The following is a 19,302-nucleotide window of genomic DNA, read 5'->3' on the forward strand; positions in this document are numbered from 1 at the left end:
TGCCGCCATACCGATGATACAGGGTATTATAACTAAGTGAATTTGTTTGCAACACCCAAAAGGAAGTGAGATAGACCCATAATAAGCATACCACTCGATTCAGAATCACTTTCTGATTGGATTTAGCTATGTTCGCCTGTTTGTCTGTCCGTCTTTCGGTCTGTCTGTCCGCCTGTCTATGTTAATTTGTGTACAAATCAACATAGACAGGATTTAGATATAGCTCCCATATATATGTTCATCTGATTTGGACTAAAATTGCAACTATATCGTCATTTGTAAACCGATTCTCACTAAATTTTGCACGAAGTATTCTCGACTTCAAATTTCGCACAAGTATTTTCTTGGGTCAAGACACGAAGCCTATTGAAATTGCACAACATCGGTTCAAATTTGGATATAGCTCTGATATGTATGTTCGTCCGATTTGGACTAAAACTGCAATTATATCGTTTTTTTGTAAACCATGTCTCAAGAAATTTTGTACGAGATGTTCTTTTAAAGTCTCGACATTATTGGTGAGTTTCAAAGAAATCGATTCAGATTTAGCTAAAGCTCCCATATTAATGTTCGCCCGATTTGAACTTGAATGACAATAATTTGGCTATTTGTTAACCGATTCACACGAAATTTGGTAAAAAGGATTCCCTTATGACTCTTTGTATTGGGTTTGAATTTAATAGGAATCGGTTTAGAGTTAGATCTCCCGATTTTCACATTTAAGGCCTTTGCTAACCCACTTATCAATCGACCTTTTCAAAAATTTGCACAACGATTTACTCTATGGCTCCTACGGATTTTGTTCGAAATTCTACGTATCAAATTTACGCAAATTTTAAATTCTACGGCTTAGAGAAAATATATCTCTATCTCGGAATAGGTACTACCTATTACGAAAAATTGTAAAGCCTTTTAGAGTAGGCTGGAAATTGACTGCAAAGACTGAACGTCTGCGTTGGTGGCGTCAAACCGTAGCTGATCTTTACTGGTCTACGAATTCAAGTTTGGATGTAAGGTATACTCCATTCTTGAAATACTTCATTTCAGCCCGATATTCTCATGATGTCTGATTTAGTGGTGTTTTCGGGGAAGAGGTGGTCCCCCAGATACTCTGAAAAAAATATCAGCATCGTGCTCTTCTCTCAAATACCATTTATTTAAACCCCATATTGCCATTGGTTTAAGAGGAGTTAACAGGATGAGGCGTCCCCCAAACACATGGCCCCAAAATAGGTTATCAAATTCGTTTTCTAATCTCAAATACCTTTCAATTGAACCACATAAGTGACCGATGGCTTTGCAAGGATTTTCTTGTAACTCCCAACATTGCTGGTGTACTTCATGGAAATCGGCTCAGATTTATATATATATATATATACTAGCTGACCCGGGCCCGCTCCGCTGCGCCTTCTTTTACTTTATATGGACAAAGGTTTCCTTGGAATATTTATTTTCGCCAATTAAAGATATTTTAGTGAAATACCATGCTAACTTGACTAACTGTTTTACAATATAAGTGCCTTTATCTGAATCTCATATGATGTTTACTGGTCTACGAATTTAAGTTTGGATGTAAGGTATACTCCATTCTTGAAATACTTCATTTCAGCCCGATATTCTCATGATGTCTGATTTAGTGGTGTTTTCGGGGAAGAGGTGGTCCCCCAGATACTCTGAAAAAAATATCAGCATCGTGCTCTTCTCTCAAATACCATTTATTTAAATCCCATATTGCCATTGGCTTAAGAGGAGTTAACAGGATGAGGCGTCCCCCAAACACATGGCCCCAAAATAGGTTATCAAATTCGTTTTCTAATCTCAAATACCTTTCAATTGAACCACATATTGGCATGATCAAAACATTTTCCCTTTGGGGGTGTTTTGGAAAAGGGGCGATGCCCTAAATACATGGTCCTACATTTGGATATCAAATTCGTATTCTTCTCCCAAATACCTTATTTGAGCCCCATATTGCATATATTTAGCTCCACTCTCTTTAGGACCCAAATTGTCTTGGTGAGCAAATACGTCCTATATGGGGGTTGTTATGGTGGTGGGACGTAAGCTAGACAGTTGGCCCCTAATATTGATATCAGATACGTGGTCTAGTCCCACATACCTTTAATTTGAGCCCCAAAAAAAATGATCGGCTTGGTGGGTATTTTGGGGGATGGGCGGCCACTCAGTGAGTTGGCCTTAAAAATATATATCGGATTAGTGTTACACTTTAAAAACCCTCTTATTTGAGCCTCATATTGCATTAGTCAGAAAATACTTACTATTTGGGTGGTGTTGTGGGGGTGGGGTGGCCCCATAGACACTTTTTCCGAATATTGATAACAAATTCGAGCTTTACTCCCAAAGACCTTTCATTTGAGCCCCATATTTCTATAGTCGTAAATTTATCCCTTTGGGGGATGTTTTTGGTGAGAGGCGGCCCCCAAACACTTGGTCCCATATTTGGATGTCAGATTCGTATTCTACATTTAAATACCGTTTATTTAACCCCCATATTCCCATGGTCAGTAAATAAGTCCAGTTTGGGGGGTGTTTTGGAGAAGGGGAGGACCCCCAGAAACGTGGTCCACATTTGGATATCAGATTCGTAATCTGCTCGCAAATACCTTTCATTTGAGTCCCATATTGCCATGGTCGGTAAATATGTCCGATTTAGGGGTGTTGGAGTGGTCCCCCAAGCACTTGGTTCGACAATTGGATATCAGAAACGTTTTCTTATCCCAAATACCGTATTTTCTGACTATTGCAATATGAGCCTCAAATAAGAGGGTTTTTAAAGTGGAACACGAATCCGATATATATTTTCAAGGCCAACTCACTGAGTGGCTGCCCATCCCCCAAAACACTTCCCAAGCCGGTCATGTTTGCCGACTATGGAAATATGGGGCTCAAATTAAATTACCCCAAACCAGACATATTTGCTGACTGTTGCAATAAGGAGTTTAAATGAGATTAGAAAACGAATTTGATATCCAATTTTGAGGGCCATGACTATAGGGGGTTCAAATAAATGATATATAGATATATGAGAATAGAGCACGTTGCTCATATATTTTCAGGGCTTAGAATACCCCATTCCCCAAAAAAACCCTTAATCGGGCATATTTACCGACCATGACAATGTGGGTCTAAATGAAAGGTATTGGGGGGAGAGCAAGAATTGATACCCATTTTCAGAACCATTTTCTGGGGGTCTAACCCTTCCCAAAATACCCCACAAACAGCAATTTTTTACTGACCATCGTAATATGGGGCTCAAATAAAGGTATTTGGGAGTAGAATACGAATTTGATATCCAAATGCAGGACCACGTATTTAGGGCATCACCCCTTTCCCCAAACACTCCCAAAGGGAAACAATTTTTCGGCCATGCCAATATGTGGCTCCAATGAAAAGTATTTGAGATTAGAAAACTAATTTGATAACCTATTTTAGGGCCATGTGTTTGGGGGACCACCTCTCCCCCGAAAACACCACGAAATCAAATATCATAAGAATATCGGGCTGAATTTAATTATTTTAAGAATGGAGTACACCTTACATCCAAACTTAAATTCGTGGACCAATGAAGATCATATGGGATTCAGATAAAGGCACTTATATTGTTAAACTGTTAGTCAAGCGATATACTATTTTCGTAGCATGGTATTTCACTAAAAGATCTTTAATTGTCGAAAATAAATATTCCAAGGAAACCTTTGTTCCATATAAAGTAAAAAAAGGCCCTGACCCGGGCCAGCTTGTAGGATATATTTGATAGAGATTGTTTAACAACTCATATCAAAACATCCGCCGAGGTCCATCAAAATTAATTAAAAATTTTATATAGCTCCCACCCGACTTTTGCCCTTCCTTACTGGTTTTATATATATAAAGTATTGTAAAAATTTTTGAGACGCTAGCTTTTCCGATAGGACGCGAAATGATATTAATTTTAATGGCTCTAAGATCATATTTGAAATTTCAATCACTACCGTAATTGAGTAAAAGTTTAGATTTAATTAAAATTATGATTGAATTAATTAGTTTTTTAATTGAAAACGCCAAAAACGATGGTAATTAAAAAAATTTGATTCAATCAAAAAAATTCAATCACGGTCGCAATTGAAAAAATCCGGTTTCAATTAAAGAAATGATATATTCAAATAATTTTTTAATTGGAAACGTAACATTTTTAGTTTAAAAAATGATCGTGATATTATTTTCTTCCCCATAACTTTTACGTTGTATACTGGAAGGATTTCAAGATGATTTTTAATTTAATTTTCATACACATATTTACAATACTTACTTGCTAGTTTTTCATCTTCTGAGTATTCTTTCGGACGTAATGGTATGATAGTAACCTCTTCGGAAGCACAATTTACTGGTTGAGCATCTAGTGGTTGGTTTGTAGCTCTTTGATGTGGAATGAATTCCTTTTTGGCATAGCCCAACGATATTACTTTATCGGAAGCTTTTTGAACATTGTTGTCAGAATTGGCTAAAACGTCCAAAAGTAGTGTTTCATCGGCCTTTGGAAATATCATCTTCATGTATCTGCAAACACCAACAAACTGCTTAGTTACAAATAATATTCTTAACTTTACTTTTAATAAACCAAAATTGAAACTTTGCCTACATATTATCATTAGAGTGTCCCCAAACTCCAAACATTTTTATTTTGAAAGGCATACCCCTCATTTTTTTCCTTTCGATTCGAGAAACCGAAATATTATGGCGAATGGTTAACGTTTATACGTGTCACCACGACGACGAAAAGTTTATATAGCCCCCGTATAAACCGATTCCCGATTTTCCCTTAAGCTGCTATCACACGATATGTATTGTCGTATGAATTCTTAATGATAGCAACTCTGAGAGTTTTATCGTACACATCGTGTGATACGTACGAAAAATTGATTTTTGAATAAATTTTCAACTCTCCTGATTAAAGCGAGTTTTTTTTTCATTGAACATAGATGTAGACATATAAACGTACAATATATATGATGCACATACATACAGTGCATACCGATCGACTAGAGAGCGCTCTATTCGTGTTTGATGTACCTGAGGATAGACATAAATATAGAAAGCGACAGCACATGTGTAACGTACATGTGTGATAGCTGCTCTAGGTTCTATTGGGTTGCCCAAAAAGTAATTGTCGGTAATATAGTAGTAATATAGTCGGCGTTGACAAATTTTTTCAACGGCTTGTGACTCTGAATTGCATTCTTTCTTCTGTCAGTTATCAGCTGTATTGAAAGAAATTCAATGTTTTTTTGTTTTGTTGATGGGCTTTTTTGGTCAGGTTGAGGATTTTTTAAATAAAACAAATCGTTTTCATTTTTTCTCTCGACGTTTCGTTGGTTATTTTTTCCAACTTCATCAGGACAGAGTTTATTGAAGTTCCTGTTTAAAGTATTCTTGTATAAAGTATATGTTTTGTATTGCTTAGTTTTTTCATTTAGACTTACGATTAATTTTACATCTTCGTTGAATTACTTATATTACTATAAAAACTGGACACCACGACACAGAAAATATAATAATATAAATAATTGCACTTTGAGGGAAGTATATAAAGTCTAAACTTATTACTAATATCACAGAACAGTCGTTTTCAAGTTATTGCAATGGAATACTGCAGCTTAGTGTTGTCTTTGTCTTCTTTGGTGTTTATCGACTCTTTAAGTCTTTGTTGAATCCGTAGGCTCTCTAATGTGTATCGCTTGTTCTCTATTTTCTCTCTGTCAAGTACTCTTACTGTCTTAAAGTTTGCCGCATGTCCGCTCTCTTTTATATGTTGTGCTAGTGCTGTCGATTGTCTCCCTTTTCTTATGTCGGCTTCGTGCTCAGCCAACCTAGTGCCTAGTGTGCGTCTGGTGGTTCCCACATATTTTTTGTTGCATTTTTCTTGTTGATCTCCATCACACGTAATTTCGTATACGACGTTGCTTAGTTTGAGTTTGTCTGTTTTGGTTGTTGTTCCTTTTTTCCTGAATATTTGGTTTAGAGTTTTGTTTGATTTATATGCTGTTGTTGAGTTTTCGTCAAGTATGATATTTCCCAAAGATGCGCGGTCGGTAAGCTTAGGGATGTACGGTACGCTGTAAAATTTTTTCGTCGTTGATGCTTTTTCTTCATGGGGTCGTTTGGATCCGTTGGTGACGTCGCGAATTAAATTATTTATTAATGCCATTGGATAATTGTTCTGTTTTAAAATTTGTTGTATTTTATTTATGTTGTCTGCTTTGAAACGTTCATCGCTTAACAGTAGAACTTTGTGGATGAAGTTCTTGGCCGTATTAATTTTCGTGCTGTGTGGTTGCGTAGAGTTATAATTAATCATTCTTCCCGATGCTGTTGGTTTCGCGTACCAGTTTGTTATTAACGTATTTCCATTTCTTATTATCTTCATATCCAGGAACGGTAACTCTGCACGAGTTTCCTTTTCTATCGTAAATTTTAATTTGTTGTGATACGCGTTCATTAATTTCATTATCGTTGTTTCATCTTTTTTGTTTATCACCGCGAACAGGTCGTCTACATACTTCACTATAAATTTTACCGTTATGTTCATACTCTGCAGTTCGTCCATTACGTCGTCCAAAAGGGTGTCAAGTACAATATCCGCAATCGTTGGTGAGAGTGGGTTCCCCATTGGCATACCATAAGTTTGTTGGTAAAGTTTTCCAGCATACGTGAAACTTATGGTATGCCAATGGGGAACCCACTCTCACCAACGATTGCGGATATTGTACTTGACACCCTTTTGGACGACGTAATGGACGAACTGCAGAGTATGAACATAACGGTAAAATTTATAGTGAAGTATGTAGACGACCTGTTCGCGGTGATAAACAAAAAAGATGAAACAACGATAATGAAATTAATGAACGCGTATCACAACAAATTAAAATTTACGATAGAAAAGGAAACTCGTGCAGAGTTACCGTTCCTGGATATGAAGATAATAAGAAATGGAAATACGTTAATAACAAACTGGTACGCGAAACCAACAGCATCGGGAAGAATGATTAATTATAACTCTACGCAACCACACAGCACGAAAATTAATACGGCCAAGAACTTCATCCACAAAGTTCTACTGTTAAGCGATGAACGTTTCAAAGCAGACAACATAAATAAAATACAACAAATTTTAAAACAGAACAATTATCCAATGGCATTAATAAATAATTTAATTCGCGACGTCACCAACGGATCCAAACGACCCCATGAAGAAAAAGCATCAACGACGAAAAAATTTTACAGCGTACCGTACATCCCTAAGCTTACCGACCGCGCATCTTTGGGAAATATCATACTTGACGAAAACTCAACAACAGCATATAAATCAAACAAAACTCTAAACCAAATATTCAGGAAAAAAGGAACAACAACCAAAACAGACAAACTCAAACTAAGCAACGTCGTATACGAAATTACGTGTGATGGAGATCAACAAGAAAAATGCAACAAAAAATATGTGGGAACCACCAGACGCACACTAGGCACTAGGTTGGCTGAGCACGAAGCCGACATAAGAAAAGGGAGACAATCGACAGCACTAGCACAACATATAAAAGAGAGCGGACATGCGGCAAACTTTAAGACAGTAAGAGTACTTGACAGAGAGAAAATAGAGAACAAGCGATACACATTAGAGAGCCTACGGATTCAACAAAGACTTAAAGAGTCGATAAACACCAAAGAAGACAAAGACAACACTAAGCTGCAGTATTCCATTGCAATAACTTGAAAACGACTGTTCTGTGATATTAGTAATAAGTTTAGACTTTATATACTTCCCTCAAAGTGCAATTATTTATATTATTATATTTTCTGTGTCGTGGTGTCCAGTTTTTATAGTAATATAAGTAATTCAACGAAGATGTAAAATTAATCGTAAGTCTAAATGAAAAAACTAAGCAATACAAAACATATACTTTATACAAGAATACTTTAAACAGGAACTTCAATAAACTCTGTCCTGATGAAGTTGGAAAAAATAACCAACGAAACGTCGAGAGAAAAAATGAAAACGATTTGTTTTATTTAAAAAATCCTCAACCTGACCAAAAAAGCCCATCAACAAAACAAAAAAACATTAAATATTCACATTGGTCATCAAAAACACAAAAACAGAAAGAAATTCATTTAACAAACCGAATCAACGCTTGTGATATGCACCTTAAACGCAATGACGTTTCAACGTTAGTCGAAAACGATCATGGTCCAAGCATGGTGAACCAGCTCAAACCACTTCAAAGGCTGATATCCACCAAAAGAAGGTTATGCTGTCTGTTTGGTGGGATTGGAAGGGTGTGGTATATTTTGAGCTGCTTCCAAGGAACCAAACGATTAATTCGGATGTTTACTGTCAACAATTGGACAAATTGAATACAGCCATCAAGGAGAAGCGACCAGAAATGGTCAGTCGTAAAGGTGTCATATTCCACCAGGACAACGCTAGACCGCACACATCTTTGGTCACTCGCCAAAAACTGAGTGAGCTTTGCTGGGAACTTTTGATGCATCCACCATATAGCCCTGACCTTGCACCATCAGACTACCATTTATTTCCATCTTTGCAATACTCATTAAATGGTAAAACTTTCGGCAATGATGAGGCTATAAAATCGCACTTGGTTAAGTTTTTTGCAGATAAAGGCCAGAAGTTCTATGAGCGTGGAATACTAAATTTGCCAGGAACATGGCAAAAGGTTATCGAACAAAATGGCAGTTATATTTTTGATTAAAGTTCATTCTAAGATTTATTAAAAATGCATTTTATTTCTTTTAAAAAATCCGCAATTACTTTTTAGGCAACCCAATATATCCGATCTGAACCAAATTTATGTGGGATGTCAGGAGGCTTAGAATAACGTACTGTTTCAAATTCCAGCGAAATTGTATAGTAAAAAAAGCTATTATGGGCTTCAGACCCTTTATCGACAGATCGGTCTATATAGCAGCTATATACAAATACATCTAAATATGGTCCAATTTGGCCCGTTAAAGAACTTAACCTGCATGCAGCAAAAAGACGTCTCTGTGACAAATTTCAGCTCAATATCTCAATTTTTGAGTGCTGTAGAGTGATTACAACAGACATCGGATGGACAGACACACTGACATCGTTAAATCGACTTAGAATTTTAAGATGATCCAAAATATTATTTTCTTGGGTCTTAGGAAATAAAAATATTTTTTTTTCAAAAATGTTTTAAATTCACAATATATAAAAAATTGCTATGTCAATATAAATTTTCTAAATTATGAATAAATAAAACTTCATCAAAATCGGACAACGGAATCAAAGGTCAGGTGTAATGCGTTAAAATTTTGTCTTTGAAAATGTTTATAGAAATTTTTCTATAAAGAAAAATTCAAAAATTCAAAACTAAGGAAAATGTTGTTTGGGACAGATAAACATAATAAAAAGGCTTTAAAAAAGTTTATCCAAAATGTTGTGTCGAAAAATGCTAAAACTTTTTTAATGAAATTTTGACTCTAGAAAAATTTCATTAAAATTTGTTTGGAAAAAATTTCATTTAAATTTTAGTTGTTACTAAGAATTTCATGACATTTTTGCCCAATTAATTGCCGTGATACAAAAAATATCGAATTTCTATACCAAAAATAATGTAAGCAATTGACACCTTGTTAAAAGGAGTTTTATAAGTCAATCCCATATTTAATCGAACAAATTTAGGTCTATATTTTTTCTGTGTATCTCCCGATCTTCACTTTAAGGGCCTTTGCACGCGCATTTATCCATCGAGCTTACCAACATTTTGCACTACGATTTCCTCTATGACTCTTAAAATATATACGGATTTTGGTCGAAATTCAAATAAAAAAAAGAAAGACAAATTTTAAGAGACATTTTTTTAAGGCATAAAATATATTGCTGAAATTTTTTAAAGAATATTTTAATGTAATTTTTCTAAAGAATTTTTCAATTAAATCATTTTACAGACAAGTTTTTCATAATACAATATATTCAGTGCTTTATTTTTAATTTTGCTATTTTTCAATTCAAGATCGCGGTCTTTCTGTTTTTTATTTAATTTATTTATCAATTTTAGCTTTCCAATCGAATGCATTTTCAAGATATGATATATCTGGATGAGAAATACAACACGAAATATGAATAAATAATTTAAATAAAAAGAAAGAAGACCACGAACTTGAATTAAACAAGTAAAAGCGTGATAAGTTCGGCTGGGCCGAACATTATATGCCCTCCAGCATAGATCGCATTTGTCGAGTTCTTTTACCGATATCTCTCTTTAGACAATCAAAGGATAAAAGATAAGAATTGCTATGTTATTGGAGCTATATCAAGTTATGGTCCGATTCGGACCATAATTGCCTTGAATTTTGGAGACCATAGTAAAAGTCAATGTGTAAAATTTCAGCTAATTGGAGTAAGAATTGCGCCCTTTAGGGGCTCAGGAAGTAAAATAGAGAGATCGGTTTATATCTGGCTATAGACCGATTCGGAGCATATTCGACACGTCGGTTGAAGGTCGTGCAAGAAGTCGTTGTACAAAATTTTAGTCAAATCGGATAATAATTGCGCTCTCTGGAAGCTTAAGAAATCAAGATCCAAGATCGGTTTATATGGCAGCTATATCAAAACATGGCCCATTTACAATCTCAACCGACCTACACTAATAAGAAGTGTTTGTGCAAAATTTCAAGCGATTAGCTTTACTCCTTCGAAGGTTAGCGTGCTTTCGCCAGACAGACGGACGGAAAGTTAGACTAGATCGACTTAAAATGTCATGACGATCAAGAATATATGTACTTTATGGGATCTAAGAGGAATATTTCGAGGAGTTACAAACAGAAAGACGAAATTAGTATACTCCCATCTTACACCACCACTGTGGTAGAGGGTATTATAATTTTGTTTGCAACGCTAAGAAGGAGAAGAAGTAGACCCATCCAAAAGCATACCGATCGGCTTAGAATGACTTCAATTAGACCCATTATGACTTTATGATACTTGGCTGAACCGATTTTCTTAAAATTTTCATAGATTCTGTACGTTTATCTGGAAGGAAACATAGACTATATAATTCTTAGATATCGGGTGGAGGCGGACCCCCCTCCCATAACCCCAAAAACGCCACCCATATCAGAAAGTGATTCGATGGGCACAATAAGGGTATCAAATGAAAGGTATTAGAGACCAGAAATTGAATATGGTATACAAATTTGGGCCCAAGTACCCAGCGGACCCCCCCCCCCCAACCCCAAGATTCCTCTAAACAGTTATATTCGAAGTTCATGTCAATATGGGACTCAAATGAAAAGTATTAGGCAGTAGATTACAAATATGGCATAAAACATTAGATCCAAGTATGGGACTCAAATAAAAGGTATTTGGGAGTAGATTACGAATATGACATTAAATTTTGCGTTCAAGTCTTGATGTGTCAAATGGGTTATTTGACCCATTTTGACAATATGGAACTAAAATGAAAGCTATTTGAGAGTAGAAACAAATTTGCTATCCAATTTTGGAGCCAAGTGTTTTGGTGTACGCCCTAAGGACCATCTAACTGAACTTCATTTCCATTGCAAATAAAGATCGAATTTGATATCTATTGTCAGTGCAAAGTGCCGGTGGCCGCCCCAGCCCTAAAACACTCTCCAAATGGTTCATATTTACCGGCCATGGAAATATGGGACTCATATTAAAGGGATTTGCAGCACGAACTTGATATCCATGTTTGAGTCGAAATATGTGAGGTGCCATACCTCCCCTAATGAGAACATTACCCTAGGAAGAACATTACCACCAGAAACCGAGAAGGGACAAATTCTCACACATCAATGAGTGTTTTCCGATTCAAGTTTAAAGTCAATGATAAGGGACCTTTTTTTAAAGCCGAGTCCGAACGATGTCCCGCAGTGCGACACCTCTTTAAGGAAAATTTTTTAAATGACAATGCATGGCATTGTACCACGCAAATGTCGCCAACATTAAGAGGGGATAAACACCGCTTTGTCCTATGTTCTCGCCAGGATTTGAACGCGTTTAGCGTCATAGGCTACAATGGCACGAATTCGATATCCGCATTCAGGGCGAAGTGTCCCCACCCTAAAAAGATATTATAGAGTTAAAGAAGTCGCAGCGGAGCGGGCCCGGTTCGGCTGGTTATTTTATATAATATAATATCATTTTTCCGATAATTTGGATTAGATGGAAGACATGCTATTGAAATTAAAAATTTGTTTTTTTGCGGTACTAATGGTAAATGAATAAATTAACGGGAGTCCCTGTAGGTAAGTTGGCAGGGGTCGTGATTTCGATTTCAACCAGAGGGTCTGATCTGTCGCTAACTGTGGGATCACAATACTCGTAGACAAAAAAAAAAATGCTTAAGAGAGTGTGACGCAATCGTCTTTATACGTATTAAATATTTGAGCTAACCATTTAATTATGACAAACCTTAATTTCATTTTTGGTGAAGAATGTGGCTTTGGTGAATTTCGAAACTGATCGCCAAAGTATGGTGATGGATGAAGTGGTGGCAACATCAAAGGTCCAATCTGTCCGTTATTAACACTCATTGCACTACCATTTCGTGCCGTTGGTACAGGACTGGCCGTTCGTGAATAATTGCTGCCGAAAGCTCCCAATTCGAGGCCCCTCAAATGAGATCCAGCATCAAAGCGACGAGATGGTGGTGTCATATGTATAGTTGAATTGCTGTGAAACAAGTGTCTTTGTCCCGGCGGAGTAACGTAAGGGCCAGGCATTGTAACTGGATGCTTCTCAACCTGCAAAGCACTAATAACCACTGCTTCTCGATTATAATACCTGCAACAAAAAGACAAAGTCCCCGATGAAAAAATATAAAATACCAAATAATCATTGGTATTAATCAGAATATTAAATAAATATATAGAATAATTTGTATTAATATAAACAAATAAAATCGTCCTAAGTTTCGGCCCTCCACCATTAACCAAAGAATAATGGATACAAATTCCGATGCCATTGGAGTTATATCAGGTCTGCTACATAAGTCCATTGCCATGGACGGGTTCGGACCATTATTGGTTCGGATGTTGAAGGTCATAGGAGAAGTCGTTGCACAAAATTTCAGTCAATTCGTATAAGAATTATGCCCTCTAGAGGTTCAAGAAGTATTCTCGGGAGATCAGTTTATATGGGAGCTGGTATAGTTTATGAACCGATTTAGATCATACCTAACGTAGTTCTTGAAAATCAAAACAAAATACTTCATGAAAAATTTCAAACAAATTGGATAATAATTGCGCATTCTAAAGAGTCAATAAGTCAAGATTCGAGACTCTTTCATGTGGCCGATATATCAAATTGAAATTGTGTGAAAAATTCAAGCGTCTAGCTTCAATCCTTCGAAAGTTGGCGTGCTTTCGACCGACAGACGGACAGCCATGGCTAAATTGAATAAGAATGGCAAGACGACCATTGGGTGCACGAATGACACAACACAAATATTGCGTTTAATGCAGATGCTTGTCATCACGTCACAGACCTGCGAGGCCCAATGGGGCATACATGCGTCAACAACGCCCCACATGTAGAAATCTATACATGAGTACCGCTTTGATCCCACGTATTTGGACGTGTTCACCTCCTTGACTAGGAGCGAAGCACTACCTAAAACTCCTTTCGATTCATATGCCGTGCCCCATTAAAACAAACCATTACCAGTGCGGAAACGAAGATCCTGACACCCGTAGTACCAGATAAAAGCCCCGGTCAGACTACGTGCCATATAAGACTACTACCAGTTGAACCCTAAACAATAAGTCTCATTATTGGCTGACTTTCCTATATATGGCACACGATTCGCAGATGCCGCCTTCAAGCCTAAAGTTGCTGGTTGAAGCCGCTTCTGCAGGGAAAAAGAGCCTCATTGAAGGAAGTGATACCAATGCACATTAGATATGGGGAAGTTTGGATGTCAACGAAAGGGGTGAGCTGCTTATCTTATATATATGTTTGTGTGTTCCTTATAGACTCAGAAACGGCTGAACCGATTTTGAAATTTTCACAGATGGTGCATAATGATCCCGTGATGAAAATAGGGTACTACATTTTTTGATATCTGAAAGGGGGGCGGACCCTCCCCCTTACCCTAATTTTCTGAAACGCCAGATCTCGGAGATGGGTGGTGCGATTTAAGCGAAATATTGTGTGCTCTCATATAGTACCCTCAGAATAAAAATTTGGTATCTAAATTTCGGATGGGGTACATAGGGGGGATGCACCACCCTAAAACCTACCAAACATATATTTAGACCAATCACGACTCAAATGAAAGATATTTAGGATAAGAAATCGTATCTGATATCCAATTGTCGGACCAAGTGCTAGGGGGACCACCCCAAGCCCCAAAACACCCCTAAATCGGACATATTTACCGACCATGTCAATATGGGACTCAAGTGAAAGGTAGTAGTACTCGCAAATAGTAGAATACGAATCTGATATCCAAATGTGGGACCACGTTTCTGGGGGTCCACCCCCATGGCCATGGGAATATGGGGCTTAAATAAAAGGCATTTGAATGTAGAATTCGAATCTGATATCCATATATGGGACCATCCGTTTGGTGGGCCGCCTCTCCCCAAAAACATCCCCAAAGGGGACAAATTTACGACCATAGCAATATGGGGCTCAAATTAATGGTATTTGGAAGTAAAGCACGAATCTGATATCAATATTCGGGAAAAGTGTCTATGGAGCCACCCCACCTCCACAACACCACATAGTAAGTATTTGCTGACCATTGCAATATGAGGCTCAAATAAGATGGTTTTTAGAGTGGAACACGAATCCGATATATATTTTCATTGCCAACTCACTGAGTGGTCGTCTGTCCCCCAAAACACCCGCCAAGCCGGTCATGTCTGCCGACTATGGAAATATGGGGCTCAAATTAAAGGAATTTGGGAGTAGACCACGTATCTGATATCAACATTAGGGACCAACTATCTAGGGGATGTCCCACCACAATAAACACCCTTAATAGGACGTATTTGTTCACCAAGGCAATTTGGGTCTTAAATAGAGTGGAACTAAATATTTATAGTTTTTAGGGCCAATACCCCAAAACCGGACATATTTGCTCACTTTTGCAATAAGGAGTTTAATTGACATTAGAAAACGAATTTGATATCCAATTTTGAGGCCAATGGCAATATGGGGTTCAAATAAATGATATATTAATATATGAGAATAGAGCACGTTGCTCACATATTTTTCGGGCTTAGTGTTTTGGGGACCAGCCCAATCCCCAAAACACCCCTAAATCGGGCATATTTACCGACCATGTCGATATGGAGCTTAAATGAAAGGTATTGGGAGGTAGAGCAAGAATTGATACCCACTTTTGGGACCAAATTTCTGGGGTCTACCCCTTTCCTAAAATACCCCATAAACGGCATTTTTTTACTGACCATCGCAAAATGGGGCTCAAATAAAGGTATTTGGGAGTAGAATACGAATTCGATATCCAAATGTAAGTCCATGTATTTAAGGCATCACCCCTTCCCCAAAACATCGCCCAAAGGGTAAAAGTTTTTCGACCAACAACATGTGGCTCATATGAAAGGTATTTGAGATCAGAAAACGAATTTGATAACCTATTTTGGGGTCATGTGTTTGGGGGACGCCTCATCGTGTAAACTCCCCTAAACCACTGGTAATATGAGGTTTAAAAAAATGGTATTTGAAAGAAGAGCACGATGCTGATATTTTTCAGGGCCAAGTGTCTGGGGGACTACCTCGCCCCCGAAAACACCCCTAAGTCAGAGAAAACATGAGAATATGGGGTGAAATAAAGTATTTTAAGAATGGAGTACCTTACATTACATTGTTAAACTGTTGGTAAAGCGATATACTGTTTCGTAACTTGATATTTGACTAAAAGATCTTTAATTGTCGAAAATAAATATTCCAAGGAAACTTTTGTTCCATATAAAGGCAAGCTGAAGATAGTTGTAAGGTACTCGACACCAGGCAGATCCAGATTCTTCAGCATCGCCTTGCGCGACTTGGTGCCTCGGGAAAATGATTGACAATTCTAATTAAATTTTTAATTGATCCAATTAAAAATCTATTGAAACTATTGAAGAAGGTACTCGACTCCACGCAGATCCAGATTCTTCAGCAGCGCCTTGCGCGACTTGACGCCTCGGGAAAATTATTGACAATTCTAATTAAATTTTTAATTGATTCAATTAAAAAACTATTGAAATTTTCACTTAGTTTTTTAATTGATCGAATTAAAAGAATGATTGGAGTCTCGGAAGTTTCCAATAGTTATGCCAATAATATGCATATTTTCATCATAAATAAGATTAGAGTTGCGTCTAGAAATTTAATAATGTAGTCGAATGACGGTTTATTTGGGAATTTCATATTCCACTAGCTGGCCCGGCGTGCTTCGCTACACCCTAAAGTGTTTGCGGCCCTCTTTCGACAGAGTCCAAATTTGAAAATATTTTATTTTCATATTTAACTTTTAAATAGCTTTCATTAGAAAACCATATTGCCCCGTTTGGTATACATGTCCATTTGGGGCATAATCTTGGAGTAGGGCGACCCCCAGGAATTGACTCAAATTTGTATATAAGTTTCGTATTTTACTCTCAAACTCCTTTCTTTTGAGTCCCCTACTTTCCCGTTCGGTGTTCATGTCCGTTTGGCCATAAATTTGATGTGAGGCGACCCGCCAACTAAAAGACCCCATATTTATATACAAATTTCGTATTGGGGCGGTTTTTGTGGGGCAGGCTCCCGACACTCTACTCATAAATACTTCTGATTTTATATCTATACTAGCTGATCCGGGCCCGCTACGCTGCGCCATCTTTTACTTTATATGGAACAAAAGTTTCCTTGGAATATTTATTTTCGACAATTAAAGATCTTTTAGTGAAATACCAAGCGAATTTGTCTAACAGTTTAACAATATAATATAATACCATTTATATAATACCAATTATTTAAACCCCATATTGCCATTGGCTTAAGAGGAGTTAACAGGATGAGGCGTCCCCCAAACACATGGCCCCAAAATAGGTTATCAAATTCGTTTTCTAATCTCAATTGACCCTAAAAACTATGAATATTTAGCTCCACTCTCTTTAGGACCCATATTTTCTTGGTGAGCAAATACGTCCTATATGAGAGTTGTTATGGTGGTGGGACGTCCGCTAGACAGTTGGCCCCTAATCAGATACCTTTCAATTGAGTCCCACATTGTCGTGGTTGGTCTAAATATGTGCTTGGCAGGTTTTAGGGTGGGGCAGCCCCCCTAGGTTCCCCATCCGAAATTTGGATACCAAATTTTTATTTTTAAGGTACTATATGAGAGCACACAATATTTCGCTTAAATCGCACCACCCATCTCCGAGATCTGGTGTTTCTGAAAATTAGGGTAAGGGGGAGGGCCCCCCCCCATTCAAATTTTAAGAAAATAAAATCGGTTCAGCCGTTTCTGAGTCTATAAGGAACACACAAACATACAAACAAACAAACAAACACAAATTGATTTTTATATATAAGATTTGTTCAAAGTTGTAAATTTCTGCTGGCAAAAAAAGACCAGTAGAAATTTGCAGGTTCTCTATTTTTGAACTGCCAAAACCATACTTTATATAGTTGTTGGATATCATAACAAAACACGTCGTGCAAAATTTAATTCAAATCGGATAAGAATTGCGCACTCTAGAGGCTCAAGAAGTCAAGACCCAAGATCGGTTTATATGGCAGCTATATCAGGTTATTGACCGATTTGAACCATACTAGGCACAGTTGTTGCATATCATAACAAAACACGTCGTTCAAGATGTCATTCCAATCGGATAAGAATTGCGCACTCTAGAGGCTCAAGAAGTCAAGACCCAAGATCGGTTTCTATGGCAGCTATATCAAAACATGGATCGATATGGCCCATTTGCAATACCAACCGACCTACACTAATAAGAAGTATTTGTGCAAAATTTCAAGCGGCTACCTTTACTCCTTCGGTAGTTAGCTTGCTTTCGACAGACAGACGGACGGACGGACATAGCGACGATCAAGAATATATATACCTTATGGGGTCTCAGACGAATATAACAAGTTCGGCACGGCAGAACTTTTGATATCTATGTGCTCTCATATAGTACTCTACAAATAAAAATTTGGTGTCCAAATTTCGGATGGGGTACCTTGGGGGGCCGCTTCACCCTAAAACCTACCAAACATATATTTAGACCAATCACGACAATGTGGGACTCAAATGAAAGGTATTTAGGATAAACAAGTGAAAGAGTGCTAAGTTCGGCCGGGCCGAATCTTAAATACCCTCCACCATGGATCGCATTTGTCGAGTTCTTTTCCCGGCATCTCTTCTTAGGCAAAAAAGGATATAAGAAAGGATTTGCTCTGGTATTAGAGCGATATCAAGATATGGTCCGGTTTGGATCACAATTAAATTTTATGTTGGAGACCTGTGTAAAATGTCAGCCAATTCGAATAAGAATTGCGTCCTTTGGGGGCTCAAGAAGTAAAATGGACCATAATAAACACGTATGTTGATGGTCATGAGAGAATCCGTCGTACAAAATTTCAGGCAAATCAGATAATAATTGCGACCTCTAGAGGCTCAAGAAGTTAAAATCCCAGATTGATTTATATGGCAGCTATATCAGGTTATGAACCGATTTGAACCTTATTTGACACAGTTGTTGAAATTAAGAATAAAATACGTCATGCAAAATTTCAGCCAAACCGGATAAGAATTGCGCCCTCTAGTAGTTTAAGAAATCAAGTCCCCAGATCTGTTTATATGACAGCTATATCAGGATATGAACCGATTTGAACCATACTTGGCACTGTTGTTGGGCATCATAACAAAATACTACGTGCAAAATTTCATTCAAATCGGATAAGAATTGCGCACTCTAGAGGCTTAAGAAGTCAAGACCCAAGATCGGTTTATATGGCAGCTAAATCAGGTTACGGACCTATTTGAACCATACTCGGCACAGTAATTGGATACCATAACAAAACACGACGTGAAAAATGTCATTCCAATCGGATAAAAATTGCGCACTCTAGAGGCTCAAGAAGACCCAAGATCGGTTTATATGGCAGCTATATCAGGTTATAGACCGATTTGAATCATACTTGGCACAGTTGTTGGATATCATAACAAAACAGTTCGTGCAAAATTTCATTCCAATCGGATAAGAATTGCGCACTCTAGAGGCTCAAGAAGTCAAGAC

General features: G+C 37.4%; 1 protein-coding gene across 3 annotated transcripts in view; it reads right to left on the reverse strand.

Moving 5' to 3' along the window:
* LOC106094207 (uncharacterized) overlaps positions 1 to 19,302 on the reverse strand; it is a 201,285-nt gene that overhangs the window by 36,384 nt on the left and 145,599 nt on the right. For all 3 annotated transcript variants that reach the window (XM_059364956.1, XM_059364957.1, XM_059364958.1), the window contains 2 exons: positions 12,479 to 12,850; positions 4,310 to 4,557 (listed from right to left, as the gene is read on the reverse strand). In XM_059364956.1, the coding sequence (XP_059220939.1) occupies positions 4,310 to 4,557; positions 12,479 to 12,850 (620 nt within the window). The remainder of the gene's footprint in view (positions 1 to 4,309; positions 4,558 to 12,478; positions 12,851 to 19,302) is intronic.

This window comes from Stomoxys calcitrans, chromosome 3, assembly GCF_963082655.1.
Source record: "Stomoxys calcitrans chromosome 3, idStoCalc2.1, whole genome shotgun sequence".
Classification (NCBI taxonomy): domain Eukaryota; kingdom Metazoa; phylum Arthropoda; class Insecta; order Diptera; family Muscidae; genus Stomoxys; species Stomoxys calcitrans.